Source organism: Merops nubicus, unplaced genomic scaffold, assembly GCF_000691845.1.
Source record: "Merops nubicus isolate BGI_N331 unplaced genomic scaffold, ASM69184v1 scaffold7741, whole genome shotgun sequence".
NCBI lineage: Eukaryota > Metazoa > Chordata > Aves > Coraciiformes > Meropidae > Merops > Merops nubicus.
In genome coordinates, this window is record NW_008590225.1 from 38,260 (window position 1) to 54,669 (window position 16,410).

The following is a 16,410-nucleotide window of genomic DNA, read 5'->3' on the forward strand; positions in this document are numbered from 1 at the left end:
TGGACTAGCTTGAGGCACTATATAAAACTGAAGACTTTAGGATAAAGAGGCAATAATGACAGAGTAAGAGATAACCATGCATTAGAAATGTTTTAGAATAACAACATACCTCATTTTGCATGGACTTTCTTCAGCATTGTCAATGAAGTCAACTGGGAGAGGTGTGGACTTCATACCCATAAAGCCTGCAGTAATTAAGACATACAGTAACATTAGATTACCAGCTAATACAGCTCCTTTCACCTCTGTGGATCTACCTTGTTCATGTAAGCTGAGATTCTGTCCACCTTACTTCTTGAAGGAAAAGGCAAATGCTTGATCTCTTTCCACCCACCAAAATTCACCATCTCTAGATTGATGAACTTCAGATTTCTAAAGGAAGGCTGTCATGCATGATCCATAAGCAATATTAGCAACAAAGAAATAGAGTCAGCCATGCACTGAAAGAAATACTGGCTTCTGCTGAATCAGGGGATGAAATTCTTATATCACATGTATTCTCTTTTTAAACCTATGTATTAAAACACATTACTCCTTTGTCTGCTTTATAGAATTTGGATTTTTTTCTTTATAGGCATGGTTTGATCTGTTGCTGTCAAGAAAGAATTATGCTCATCTGGAATCAAACTGTTTACAGTAATATGGAGTGTGGAATGATAGAATGAGAAAAGGGAAAAACAAGGAGTAATTTTGTCAGAGAATATGATTCTGAAATTCTGCAGCTTTTTTTTTTGATTCAGCTTAAAATAAACCTGTGAGATTAACTGTGTATTGCAAAAGCAAATTTAATTTTGTGTTTAACATGTAAACATTCCTTATGTTATTATTTGAGGGGGTAATTTTCTTCTCTCCTTCCACCCCAAATGGGCTAGAGTAAGAAACAGCTTTTCTTGTAGCCGCTTTATAATAATGTGTGTAAAGAGGAGAAGAATCGAAGTCTGCAGAAAAACCCACAGGAGGAAACTGGGGGAAGGAGATGTCTGGTAGGTGGATCTGGGTGCATTTTTCTCAGAGCAATGCAGTAGTGTCACTCTGTGTTCACTGCAGAAGGGAGAACGAGTCCCCTCCCCCTCGGCTGCCCTGTGACCAACACAGACATCACATGCTTGTCTGCAGCCTGTAGCCATCTACCTCAAGATCTTAGCCATAGTTAGCCCCAGTATTTTTGCCACGTTTCTTTTACATTTAGCAACTTCAGAATTCAAGGGTATTTTGCAGGTGTTTGTTAATTATAACTTACAAAGGAACATTATTTGAAATCTTATTCTTCCCCTACATACAAGAGGTACTGGAAGTTGGATTAAAGATGCAAAGGATGCAAGTTTGCTCTCCTGACCAACAGAAATTCTCAGTGCAAGTACTGTAGAAAAATTACAGTATTAAACACTAGCTCCAGTGGCATCATTAGGCTTAGTATATTACTGAATTTTATTTTTTCAATAATAAAACCCAGCTGAATGTTACAAGTTCATGTTTGGAACCAAAACCTATCTTGTGAAGAAAAAAACATAGAAAACCTGTTACTGGTTTTAAGAGTTTTGTTCTCAAAGCACAATGGCACATTCTACTATCATAATTCAAAGAACATAGTAGTTAGAACAGAAATAGTTCTATGTAGCAAAAGATCTGTGAGACAACAGATACAACTTCATTTATGATTTTATTGGCTCAGATATTTTCAATTTAAGCCTTAATGCCAGGCTAAAGTAACAGAGACAAATATGATAGCTTAACATACGCTTTGTAGCTTGGAATCTGTTTTTAAAAAAAGCTTGTCAAAAGGATGAGTAAAGCACTTATACAGTGCAGAAAAGTATTTTGAAAGATCATACGCTTACAATTCTGGAAATAAGTAGTAAATGCTTTATTTTTTTATCTTGCATTGAAGGAAAAATATGGGTATGTATTATTTAATTATGGGAACAATAAGTTAATTATATTGTATAGTGAAATAAACCAGAAGGCAATATTGGCCATTATTTTACATCAGCATATAGAGATTTATACCTAGTAGGAGCCATGTCATAAATATTGTGCCTATCAAAAAAGGGCAATTATACTAAGATCCTCAAAGAGAGGCCCACATGAAAAGCCTGCCTGAGAAAAGGAAAACCAAGAGGAAATAGAGGTTTTCTTTCAAACCATAGGCCTTCCAGGACATGATTCTTGCAGTAACAACAGCAACAAAAAACGTTATTGCTAGTCCGGACATGCTGCGTTTCAGATACAGGGGGTTATAGCAGACATAAATAACCCAATTTTGACAGATGCGAAATCTAAAAATCAGCAGAGAACATTATTTTTGGCTCCTATATAATCAGTGTAAGCGGCTGAAAATCCCCACTAATCCCAGCCTTCAGCACCTGGCTCTGAAACATGCCTGACATGTAATTGAAGGGCAAGGGCTAGCACATGCATCTGAAGCATTTTTTACATATACTTTTTGGGAGGCTAAGAATATGTGTTTACAAGTATGCATGTAAAACTGGTTAAGCAAAATCACACCAGTAAAGATAAGCTTAAGTGAGAAGACAGGGCCCAAATTTTTAAAGGGATTTAGGAATTTTGGAAAGCTCTTACAGTTCAAAGAAGGTTTAAAATAATGCACTTAACTTTGAAGATATGGTTGGCTAAGATGTCCTGTTTTGTATTTGTTGAGCTATGCTGATACCTTATAACTCAAGGAATCATCAAATGACACATGAAGATTTTAAATTCATGTTTGTTTGAAACTGAAAATTTCAGCATTTCTCTGAGGCTTCTCTGGTATGTCTTTTTTATCTTGTTAATGAACACAGGGGTTTTCTGCTATTTTCTTTTGCCCCCAAACATATTTAGGCTATATACTATTGCCATGTTTTGGTTTGTTTTCAATATACTCACTGTGTTGCATCAGAGAAAATAACATCATGTTACAAACTCCCTGGGCAACTCTTAGGGAACCTTTGCCATGACTTCCTGCTGTTTCAGCTTTATGGTGTTGAGATCATAAGCTCAGCCCTCCTACCTAAAGCTTCTGTTCAGTTTTTCTCTTGAAAGGCACCAGTGGGTTTTCTGAAACGCATTGGATCCTGTTTGATGGCATCACAGAGGAGGATGTGTTAGCATCTGGAGTGCTTAAGAAAATGTTGAATTTCTGCAAAGACTGCAGATTTCTCACATTCCTTCATCAGTGATGAAACTTTCCATCCAATGCCCTGAATCTTCTGTAGGCATTTGCTTTCAAAGGCATCTAGTTTCTTGTCTTTAATGTTTTGGTGGATTTCCAGTTCTCACAACCATATGTTAACACAGAGGTTATACTTGAGTTGGAAATGCTTCATTTTGTTCTGTTCTTTAGAGCTGTGGCTTCCATATGTTGTTGAATTTTCTTAGTACTCATGCTCTTTCTATACTTAATGTTCCTTCTTCTGATCTTCAGTGGCCATAGAAGATGGAACAATTCCTCTACTGGAGCAGAAAAGTCATGGAGAATTTAGAGAAAATGTTTTGTAGTTAAATTCAGGGCTCAACTGATAAAAAAAAATCTGCCTTTCTGAAATTTCTGAATGTATCATTGTTGCTGTTAATGCCCTTGATTTATGGGGAAAAAAAAAAAACAAAAAACCATTGCCTACTTTTATCTATTTCTATTTCAGACATTTTTGACAGTTCAGTGTACATACTCTTACACATTGCAGAGTCAGGTAAGACTCTGCTTACCTTCTAGCACATGAGAGTGCCGTAAAGATTTCAGTGAAATCTTGTACATCTTTAGCACACACACCTTTTGTTTCCGTGGTCCCATCACACATTAGTCCAAAAGTAAAAGACGTGCTACCCGCCTACCCCAAATATATAAAAAATTAAGTTATAGAACCTTTTTTCCTAGCAGAGTTATTCTGAGGCATAAACATTACCTGAAATCACTATTTTTTTCCCCATTGGCTAGACTTTTTAAGCTTACTCCTTTCCCTTTCTGAAGCATGGAGAAAAAGCTCCACACTTCACAGCTCGCCCAAGCGAACCTGCCCTTGAACATCACCAAATTAACTTTTCTTTGTTTTGAAGAGACTGTTTGAGCAGAGAGTAAAATGAAGTGACAATCGTTTCAAGTGGATTGTGACCAAATAACTTTGTTAACAGTAACAGTGCTTTCATGATACTGAATGCTTGCACAGCATTATAGCTTAAATCAAAACAATAACAGTCTATAGGTCCTGTTCTGACCCTCACATGTAGGATTAGCTTTTGGCTACTTTTGTTTCATATAAATAGAAAAAGAGTACTCAGCATCCCCACAGATTTAATACCCATTACTAACAAGTAAGCTGTAACAACACAAGCCAGTGCACAAGCACATCAAAGTAGGAGGGCACAAGCAAGTGGGTAGACAATGCTACCAGTAGCATCAGTGGGCTATTAGACCAACTGATAATTAGTGGAATTAAGTACAATGACAAATAGCATTTGCATGCTCCATTATTTCTCTTTGACCTTTAGCATCTCCCTTTCTTAGCAGCAGTCTGTCTTCCAGGTCGGTTTTTGATCCTCCTCAGGTCTACCCTCAAATGATCCCTTATATATGTCACTCACCTGTGATCTTAGAAGGAAGGAGGCCACCCATGGTTGTATACTCCGACACAGCAGACACACGTCTGCATGTTACTGCTGATATTTCAGTGTCCCAGCCTGAACATTCAAACACGCAACAGAGTTCTGTGATGTTTATCCATGAAAAGGAAATATGCAGATGAAAGCTAGAGCATCCTCCTCCAAAAAGAAAACAGTATTATTGGTAATTGTCTACTGAAATATACACTTAGTTGTTGAAATTAAAGTATTCTTCGGGAAGACAGTGGCCTTAGCCCCTGACAAAGATTTTACTACTTCATTACTCCTGATTTGTCTTGAAAACTAAAAAAAAAAATAATTAAAATTAGCAATGAGCTATCGATAGTACCTTATACAACTAATTTTATTTGTGTATTGGAGACATGAACTGATGTCTCATTAGAAACTGCTAAATCTTGATCCAGTTTCTTTGGACGTTAGTGGTGCAGGGGTAATATATTTAATGTCTACTCAAACCAAGGGAGAGAGAGGGAATAGAAATTTAAAAATACCCACCACCAAGAAATAAAACTAAGTGGATGAGTACCAAGCAACAAAGTAGTGTGCAAGACCTTTTAGAGGAAGGAAATGGGAGAAGGGAGGAACAGATTTAAAGAAAAGCACAAGCTAAGTGCAGGTACCTAGCAGCAATGGATGCCATGTCTGCAGAACTCCTACCGCCTTCTACAACAGCGGCCTACATTCAGAATCTCCACTCATCTAGCTCAGTGTGTTACTGCAGCACAGTGACACACTGTATGTTTGGAGCACAGAGTAAAATTAATAAAAGGAATATAAAGAAAGGTCCTGAATCTGCCAAAATTTACTTATGTTCTTACCTTTAAAGACATAGATTCTTACATTCTGGTAGTCCCACTGAACTCAAGAGGTGTATTTGTATGTATAAAGCTAAACACATGGCAAAGCATTTGCATGTTCAAAGCCAAAATATGTACAGCCTCTTTGAGCAATTCCTTTGTTGTATTCTTATATCACAGTAGGTGTCAAGGAAAGTCTTCCTTCAAAGATGTATTTCCATTTCTTAGTATACTGTCTTTGCTGAGCGTCGTCTAAATCTGTTTTCCTTGATGGGGAGTATAAAGCTATAAAATTAAAGGAAAAAACATGACATGCACATTTAACTTTTGACATTGAATTAAGTAGAAATTAATACAACATTTAACATAATTCTGAATATTTTACATGACCAAAAATAATTTTGATTGGTTTGAGTGCATAAAATAAGTGTTCTATCTCATGTCTTACATCATCCATAAAGGGTGATAATGGATTACAGAGAAAAAGACTTTCATTTTTTTCAGAAGTGTTTTCAAAGGGAGAGAGAGTTTTGGTGAGATAATGAAGATAGTACATAAAACCCTGAGGAAGGTTTTATATTCTGCTGCTAGGGAAGCCCTAGGCCTGCTTTTGCACTAGCGAGAATGGAAGCCATAGAATCACAGAATCACCATGGTTGGAAAGGACCTCCAGGATCATCACATCCACCCTTCCTCCCAACATTTCCCCAACGACTAGACCATAGCCTCAAGTGCTACTTCTGTTCATTTTTTGAACACCTCCAGGGATGATGACTCTACCACCTCCCTGGGCAGCCCATTCTGGTGCCTAACCACTCTCTCAGTAAAGAAATTTTTCCTAATATCTAATAAAAATCTTCCCTGGCACAACTTGAGGCCATTTTCCCTCCTCCTTTTTAGTACACGTGCAGTTTCTATTGGTTAAAACATACTTCTGCTACAATACCATACACCACGTCCCTCAGAAAGTAACATTACCAAAAAACCCAGACTTTTATTAGTTATGTAGCTTTTGGCAGTATAGCTGCAGCAGCAGTGAGGTTTTGCTGGTAGGAAGCTGTCAAACCCAAAACCTGGATCTTAGTCCAGCATGCTCATACAAGCAACAATTTCTAGTCTGCCTCTGATGCGGATAGTCTCTTGTGGAGCCAGAGGTTCAAATTGAATTGGGCCAGCTCAGCCTATTAAGCTCATTGCAGTCCATTAAGTTTACCCAAGAAGATTTCTAGTCAAATGCCTTTCTGAAAGCTGGGGATCCTGATGAATATTTTCTAAGAGGGAGTTCTGGGTCAGATACTATGTTATAAAGTGTTTCTTTTTGCTGAAGAAGGATATTTGTTGCATCTTAGCTTCTGAAGCTGTTGGCTTTTCATGGCACTGTATGCACATAATCCAGACGTGGTTTATTGTAAGAGCTGCATATAGTATATTATTACAGTATACCTATTTAAATGGGACATACTAAATCAAGGTGACTGCTTTTTATTGGACTGTCTCCCAGTAAACTGGCATACTTTAATAATACTGAATGGTAATCACTGCTGCTTAGTGGGATTATTTTACATAAATTCCTCTTAATACTGATGTATTTAGTTAGCGCCAGATAGTTAAATGATGTTTATCCAAGTGTTAAATTCAAAGTGCTATTCATTGAATACACAGTGTGCCAAATAAAGATTAATTTTTTTTTCTTTGCAGAAGGCATCAGTGAATAGCAGTTCCAGATAATAGAAATGACAATTTTTTTTTAGATTGCACTTTTGAAATGCAATACAGAATCAAAGGAAAAGGCCTGCCTTTGGAAATAGTATATGAAAACAAAGGAAAAGGACTGGGTTTTACAAAAAAATTGTAAAAAGAGATTGTGGAATTCACAATTTCAGGTCTGAAATTTCATTCTTAGTTTTGTCCCAGTCCCTTATGACTTACAAACCTCAGCTTTTTTAGATTTGCTTTTCCTTAAGCTACTTTGGCAGCAAAACTTTTGAAAAAACTTTAGTAGCTAAAAAATTCCTTTGTATGCAGGTGTACTCCTCCAGTAAATACTGGGAAGAATTTTACAGCAGGCATTGGAGCGAGCTTGAGAGCACTCTTAAGAGATTGTTTAAAAGGAATATGAAACAATTCCTATCTATATAATGCACACAGCTTTGAAATCTGATTTGATTTTTTAAACATATTGAATTTGGAAAAATTATTTTACACTGTGAGCCTAGTATTTTGGTTACACAGTCTGAAAATCTGAAACATGAGGTTACTTAAGGCTTTACCCAGGGTCCTGTAATAAGTCCAGTTAATACAAGTAACAGAAAAGGCAGATTAAAATGTCCACACAGACTGAGTGTAAAACATGAAGATGCTGGTGGATGGTGTTTGTACTAAGACACCAGACATGAACTTGGCAGCTGAGGCACTAATATCAAACTGTTTCAGCAACTGTGCTGACTGAAGGGGTTTCCTCCTGAAGAGGGTGTGTCAGAAAGGGGGAGTGGGGGAACTAGCACCTCAGATAAATCCACCAAACTGTGCGTCAGGGCTCTAAACTAGATCCAGTTCAGGAGCTCAGGAGTTGCCCAGCTTTAATTTTCTACCTTGTGCTGTGACATATCCATGGAAATTTTAGTCATTGAAAAAGCCAGCATGTAGTTTTATTAAATTACTTTGCTAGTACCTGCAGCAGTCTATTCAAGGGGTCAGCCTAAAATTCACTTTTATCTTTGGATGTAGCTTTTGGAGAATTTAATCAGTGGGAATCATGCAGCTAGTTGGTTGGTGAATCTGTCTTTCCATCTCCCTCCCTTCCTTGTTAGAGCTGAGATTTTAATGACAAACATCTGTGCACTATCTCTGCCACTCCATTAAAAACAGGAGTTGAAGTTCCCCTGTTGCTGCTGACAGAGACAGAACAGAGCAAACATCATGAGGGAAACAGTCACACAGCTGAAGGAGAATCCTCCCTCCCTGCCTCCTAGGGGTCTAGTTTGCAGGATAGGTGAGCAAGCAGATTGTATTTGTGGACATTTCCCCATGTGAGGAGGAACATAGCAAAAGGAAGTTATATTTATACATTTATTTCTCTATATAAATTATTCTTAGATTTATTTTTTTTAACCTTTTTTACTGTGGTGGTTAAGAGGATGTGTCAGATACCCCTTGCTCCCTTCATTCTCCTCTTTTCTGCCTTCTGAAAGAACAGATGGAAGGTTCCTTTCATGATGTACACGGCTCATCGTTATTTATTCATGTGTTCGTCTTTCTGAGCAGAGTACATGTAGGAGGGACATTATAAAGCCAAGGTAATTCTCTGCAGTAGTTTCAGGAGGTTTTTAAAACATCTTTGCAGCTAGAAATACATGCATTTTTCAGAAGACTACACTGCAAACACAGTTGGCTTAATAAAGAGGACACTCAGGAAGCTGCTCATTTACAATTCTGTGGTGTGCCTCATTTTTCATGTAAAGCTCCACAACCTGGGAATTAATTGCAGTGCCAGCCTTCACTGCTGTTGGGTTATATCTAATAGCATGATTTAAACTCATTGTGCACAGAAAACAAGAATGGTGAACCTGCAGTTTTCTTCTGCTAGCAAGGGCGAAGTAGTAGCATTTCTGAACAGACATGCCTTGCCTTTCCCTTCCCCCTCCCTGCCTTTTCTTTCACTTGAAGGTGGATGAAATGATGCAGAGAGGAGAAAGGGGTGAAATAGAGAGGAGTTAAATTTCACAGAAATAGAGCTGAGAGGGGAGAGAGTCCAGAATTTAATTTGAGACACTCATTGGATTTTTTTCCTATAGTGATTTCTGCTACTTAATTAAGCAGTCTGATAGCCATGGTGCACAGCTCTCCAGCTCTGATCTGTGGCATTAATGGATTTCCTGCCCACACCCTCTATTACTCTGACTTAAGGCACTGCAAAAACCATGAAAAGCAATGATGTTGACATTTTAATCACCCAGCTATGACATTAATAAGATTTTGGCACTCTGTGATCTAACATACCCTTTGTCTTGATATCTAGTGATACAAAGAGACATCTAAAGCCATAGGTTTAACCTTAGAGGTTTTTTCCCCTCATTATGCTGCTGTGGCACATCACTGGATTATATTGTGCAAAAAGGCTGTTTCTGAAGCAGCATTATTATAATCCTACAGTTTCTTTGCTTTAACATTGAGGGCAGCGGGTGCTCCATGGGTGGGTTGGTGCATGCAGACCGAGAATCAGCATTTAGAAGAAGGCATTTGAAATCTAGACATCACATATAGCAAAAGGATTTTGAGGTGTGGCACCCTAACATCAGGCTATGTAGATTGTTATGTTTTCTTAAGAGACAAACTGAATGGATTTGAAAGGGGATTCAGTTCTGTTGAAGGAGTTAAAATGGTAACCGTAAGCCAACTTTTTAGCATATGATCAGTGCTGGGTATATTTTCCTTTTTCCTCGTTACAGAAAGCATGTGAGGAGATGATGTGGTGGAGATTTTTCCCGGATCTTTCTTGCTTCTAGGAAACGTTTGGTTTTATTTGCTCCAACTACAACTGGCAATACATTGAAATAGCAATTCGGAAGATGATAACTGAAATAAAGGTTCAAAATAGTTTAGCCTCTAATAATTTACTAGAAGCCCAGAATGAAATGAGCATGCAGCAGGCTTATATCCTTAACAAATAACACCTCTTTTTTGCATACACATGCAGACAGAAAGCCAGGCAGGCCCTCTCCAGCCTTTGAAGAGAAGAAATACAGGCAAGAACTGAGGGTTGCCTGTGCTAAAGCCATTAGCAATTTCCAATTCTCAGCAAACCCCAAACTGCACAGGAACATGTGCACAGAGTCACACACAAGACTCATAGCTCATGTTTTGCAAGTAGCTGTGAAGTAATTGTCCCATTTGGGCACTTCTAAGAAGCAGCCAAACTGCTTATTATGTAACTACAGCTGTGCTGAGATCATCTTCAAAACCTCCGACTTGGTGTTTTCTTGTAACGCCATGTGTTTCAGCACTTACCACAGTTGGCTTCTCAGACAAGTGAAGGGTGGCTGGAGATCTTCGTTTGGACTTCCCAATTTCCACAGGGCAGCCTGTGCATCATTTGCCTGTTAAGCCTTACTCCTTTGAAAGACTATAAAATATTGAGCAAAAATGACAGATTTAACAAGGCAAATTTGGATTTATATATGACATCTTGTTCCAATTAAAATTTCCTTCTTTGTGTAAGCATTTCAAAAGCCTACCAAAAAAACTGATGTTCTAGAACTAAAATGTCTGCCAATTAGCCATCTTAAGAAATTAATTTGTGTGTTTCAGCACATTATTTTTTCCCCATCATCTTTATTAGAACTTTAATGTGATGAACATGGAATCCCAGAAAAAAAAATTGATTTATTCTGCAGATAGAAACCAGAACAGTTTAATGTGCACGAGGATGTAACAGTAATTTTATTGGCACATTCCTTTACCATGCCTTATATGGAGGATGTGCTATAAACTACCTGCAAAGATTTAATGTCATGCTGCCATATCTCTATTTAGACACTGGATTAATTTGTATGTTACACCAAGTGTAAATTGTAAGTGTTTTGCAGAGGAGGAGCCAGGGTTTAGGTAGACTTGGAGTAGACAAGCTGAAGCACCCCATGGCATTTTTTACACCCAAGGCAATTACTGGCAAAAACACCTCTGAGAGCACTGTGGGCTGCATAGTTAGTAGCTATACTTCTGCCTGATGCCAGGCAGTAATGTGCTTTTCCCCTCAAGCAGTTACGCTTGAGCACTCAACCAGGGCAGAGTAGAAGTAGGAGCATCCCAGCCCAGCAATAGGAGAGGTGCATTCACTGCTGGTCAAATTAATCTTGTATTTCCTCCTGACTAGTGAAAGTTTGACATTGGTACTCAGCTTGGGTAACAAGAACCAGTAGGATCTTGTTTTGAAGGAAAGAGTATATGCAGGTGTGCCTGCTGTGCTGCTTGAGAGCAGAGAAAAAAAAGCCCATGCTCTGGTTTAATCTATGGGATCCCAGCTGGCTGATTTCCTGACAGGTCTGTTAAGTCCAGTGCTTTCATTGGTGCTCACTTGCTTATCTTGGTAAAATAAATCATTGCATATTTGCTACACACAACTAGCCTGGAGCAGCATTCAATTTTGTTTTTTCACTTCTTGCAGGATATATTTTGCTCTATTTATGTAATTTATGCTTTGCACAGTAATGAGTCCATCAAACTACAGATGATAAACATAAGACTGGATACTGCGTATCTCAGCAGAGTGGCAGGAGAAAATGTTTTATGTCTCCTGCTTACTAGCTGTGGTTAACATTATACAGATTCACAGATACCCTACATTTCCAGTTTTGAATCTGTACTTTCAGTTTTGAATTCAAGGGAGATGGAGGATCTCTTCTTTTATAGACACCTAAGGTATCTGGACCAGTCTTTAGTCCTGACGTGATTTCCTCTGAATTCAAACTTTTCTTTCATGTATATATCCATGGAAGAATAAATGCACCAGGTATATGCTATATGTCAGAACTCATAAAAGCTTCCAAATAAGCCAGAAGTTCATTTACATTGTATCTTCTAAGAGAGTTTCTCAGTGCGGTTCAAGAAACACAAGCTAGACTGCAAACAGATTAATAATAATTAGCACTTCTATTATGCATGATATGTTGCAATTAGTCAGTCTATACCTAATCTGTTCGTAATGAGATATCATCACTCATATTATAGATGTGTAGTCCTAGTCAAAGACCAACCTCCCAAGCTGGAGTTTAGTAGAGAAATACAGAGGTACAAAAGCAATACAGACTTGCAGTTCTCTCCTTTTAGTCCATTTTCTGTCACCTAGATGTCACTGGCTCTCAGCCAGCAAAGCATCTTCATACCTGTATGTGACCCACATAGCCCATGGGAGTCACCTCTGCCAGGCTTGTGCAGGCTTCTCAAGGTCAGCTCAAGTGGATCTCTCGCATGATCAGAAGCAGCAAGGGTTGAGCTGGAGCTGCCATGACTCAAAATAATTGCAGGATTGGAGGAGAGGAGGTGGTGAGCCAAATAACATGTCATTACCAATTCACAGGTGAAGCACAGCTGAAGAGTGGTTGCAGAGTGGTAGCTAGTGCTGGTGCACAGAATATGAATTTACTTGTTTAAGGGGAAAACAAAGCATGGTCTTGAAAAAACTATTGGATTAGTTTAAGGCTCCTTCTTTGCTCAAGAATATATAATATCCCTCAAGATATTAGAGTTCAAGAGTATATAATATCCCTCCCTGTACTTCCAGATTTGAAAGATACTGTATGAAACCAGAATACACTGATTACTACTATTATTGGCCAGCCTGGCTGTCTTAATAGCTCTTACACTACAGCAAGGGTGCTTCTAAGAAACTGCAGAAAGTGGTGCTCAGAGGCCTATCTATCTTCTCAACTCTAAATGTCTACCTCTGTTTCTCACTGTTACTGGCAATCTCTAGCAATTTTCTTTTTTTTTTCATTTTAGCTCGCACTTACTTAAAATAAAAGCTTTACAGTGAAGGGGTTTGTGCATGTTGTAGTGCTTAAAAATGCCCCTGTGAGACAGAGTTGTCGAATGACAGACTTGTATTTAGATTAATTTGTTTTGCTTTGCAAACGTCATCAATTAGAGCATCTCACCACCATTTTTGGAGAATGCAAGTAACTTCCGTGATGAATGGCTTAAGGAATCATGCTGCTTTCTAAAGCAATATCTGCCATCTAATCGTATTTTATGTCACACTCGTATTCATCTCAAATATGCCGTTGTTTGAAAGCATTAGCAAAATGTTTTAGCATCTAGGACCTTATCTTTAATTGCAGTTGAAGCATTGTTCATTGTCAGCTTGTTACAGAGCTGTTGGCCAGCAGGGCTAGGCGGAGCCCTGTTACAGAGCAGCTGCACAATTCCTCTCTACCACAGGCAGAAATAGGAATGTTTTTTTCCCCAGCCTTTGATCTGTAGTATGAGAAACTCTAGTGTTATTTTTCCCAGTCCCTTCTACTGAGACTATGCTGGAGTTATGATAGCTTAGCAGAGTATCACAGAAGATACTCAAGCTGAGTGCAAGAGGAGTCTAAACCAGCATCTGCTCAGCTCTCCCTCTCCAGTTTCTGACTCCTGCGCTGCACTGAGCTGTGTCCTCAGCTGTAAGGACTTCCCCCATCATTCCTTGAACGTTTCTAATAAGTCATCACTTCGGAGTACTGGTCCTTGATTATTTCATAGTACTTCAGGCTGCTGTATATCACTCCATGACCTGTAGTCTTTCTGCCGGTCACTCTAGTAGTTCCCCTATGTATGCATGGGTATATATCTGTATTTACTTCTATAACAGAGAGTCACCTTACAAAGATCAATTATTAGGAATGGCAAAGTATTAAGTTCCATAAGCACATCATATAAAATAAATATGATCCCCCAAATACTAGTTGGCTTCTTGTATAGGAAAATAATAATTACCTTTGAGAATACCTAACTTCCCTTCTGCTTTTCTTTCTTTTCTTCCCCAAAGCAAGCTGATGCACAAGTCATTTTTGTGTGATGTGTTTTTCAGATACGGAGACAAGTGAAAAAATCCAGAAAAGTGGAGTTCTTCAGGTGTTCGCGAGTCTGTTGATGCCACAGTCATCCTGCACAGCAAAAGTAGCTAACATCATAGCGGAAGTAGCCAGAAATGGTGAGGTTTTCTACAAGAACTTTTCTGCTGGAACATCTTCAGTTTTTCAACCTCACTTGTCAGTATGTTTTACTTCATTTATGTTTTCATTTTGTAGATTAGACACCTTTCATATTCCTCCCTTTCACTTTTTGTTGTCTCAAATTTTGTTTCTCTACTTTCTAATACAGTCAAAACACCATTTGGCTGCTGCAATTTTTGTAGTTCTTACTTTCATGCTGTTTGTTTTTAAGACAGTCCATAGTATAATTTATTGGGCAGTAGTAGCACATCCCTGGCTTTATGAATTGCATCTAGAAAAAAAAAAAAGACGTGCATCTTGTGCATCCAGTTACATGTAGTTACAACAGTTGTAAGTATACAGGTGGTTAAGGGATAGTAGATTGTTTCTTTGGTCTGAAATTTGTGATAACATTATTACCATTGTGAAGCCTTTGGTACCACACCAAAAACAGCTACTCCTACCTAAAAGGCATTATATGTATAAGAGCTCAAGATGATCTCAAATGAGATTTAGGAGTCCATTTTGGTATGTATTATACACGGAGTCATGTATTTTTAGATCATTTCCTACATTATTTAAATTTTTTCTTTAGAAAGATTATCTTAAAGCTTACCCCACGTACCTTGAGCACAAAAAAATGGCCTCGTATCTGCAGGCAGGCACTACTAGCAGACCCTGTGATGAGGGTAGAGGAGGTTTGTGGCTGACTTTCCTCACTCCTTGACTTGCTGCTATCCCAGCCAAAGATTGCACAGATTGCATTTGCCTTCCCCAGAGGCCAGGCAGAGGAAAGTAGGATGCCTCTTAACTGCTGTCCACATGCAGGCCTGGCAGCCATATCTCTCTCCCACTGCGAAGAAGTGTTCAGATTCATCACCATCACTATTTCCACATTTCCTTTCCACCTTATCTTTGGAATCACAATATTGCAGCTTCTTACTGATAGACCCTGTGTGACCTGCTCCACCCAGCTCAGTGATTTTTCAGACAATGCTATATATGGATATTCAGAAACAAAATTAATGAGAAACGAAGATATACACGGTTAGTGGTTTAAGTTTTAAAATTATTTAGATAAATAGTCAAAAACTGTAAACATACAAATTTAAACTTAAAAATGTTTTAGAATTATATTCATGCATCGTTTATCACATTCTTCTTCTGTACTTCTTAAATTCATAATAAGGATAATTATAACATTGCAGTCAACTGCATATCCTCAAAATTAGTCTTGTTAGCTCCTACCTCAGAAGAGGGAAAGTTAAGAATAAAAACAATGTTCACGGTAGCTTAACTGATCACTGTGCATTGTTTTCCACAAGACTCTCTTACAGAGCATTTTAGCCAATATCGTTCAAATCTGAATTACTACATGAAATCTCTGAGTAGTTCCTAATATAGCCTTTTCCCTGCCAGCTTTTAAATTGCTGTTATGAGTATACTCTTCAGAGGAGCTGGCCTTTTACCTGGTTGATCATACAAAATAGCTTTTGTCTTTTTCTTAGAGTTATTAGCAGGTGTAATAACCTCTGGCAGCCAAGGTTAAAGTGAAGGTATTCAGAAATCATTTAAGGTGGCCAGTGCTTTGAAGACTGAGGTGAGCTAGGTGTTCCTCTTTGAATTATAGCTCTGCTGAAATAGTTGCTTAGGCAGGACAGCAGGCAACACCTCATTTGAATTCTATTGTTTTCTTTGTCCTCTTACATAAGAATACAAGTGTTTCATGCTTATATTGCACTTTTTTTCAACAAGCTTCAGAGCACTTTGATACATTCGTCTTATCAACATCCTACAGATAGTAGGCATTAAACCCAGGCAGCTGAACTGATTTCCCTATGGTCATGCCATGCAGCCCTGGCAGAGCTGGGAGTAGTGCCTCTGACTTTGAATCTGGGCTTTACTGATAAAAGGGCATCTCTTTCTTCCCAACTTCTTGTTCTCTTTTCCCATTCCCCTCATGTGGTCCTCCACCCGCACACATCTGGTCACATCAAATCCCTCTACTTGCCTCAGTGGTTTTGTCACGTTTCATGTCCTCCTTTTCACCTCTTTGTGCTCTTGCTCTTTTTCACCTTTCCAGCTCACAAGACTCTTCCTCCTCCCAACATGAACTTCTGTTCATCTCTTCCATTTTAAATATCCCAACACACTAAACTCCCTTTAGTCACTCTTGTCTGTCCAGCTACAGTCATTTCCCTTTCAACTGTGAGCATACTGAAGGCTTAGAAGCACTTGCTACATGGAGTTTCTCTCCCCACTGCACACCTTTTTAAACCTCCTCTGAGGTCTTTAGTCTCCTCTTT

At 38.5% G+C, this 16,410-nt stretch overlaps 1 protein-coding gene across 1 annotated transcript in view; it reads left to right on the forward strand.

The window, feature by feature from the left end:
- The window catches only part of RAP1GDS1 (RAP1, GTP-GDP dissociation stimulator 1), a gene marked incomplete at its 5' end in the record, with an annotated part of 64,208 nt that overhangs the window by 3,166 nt on the left and 44,632 nt on the right, over positions 1-16,410 (forward strand). Inside the window, one exon of the mRNA XM_008949849.1 lies at positions 13,981-14,103. Coding sequence (XP_008948097.1) covers positions 13,981-14,103 — 123 coding nt within the window. The remainder of the gene's footprint in view (positions 1-13,980; positions 14,104-16,410) is intronic.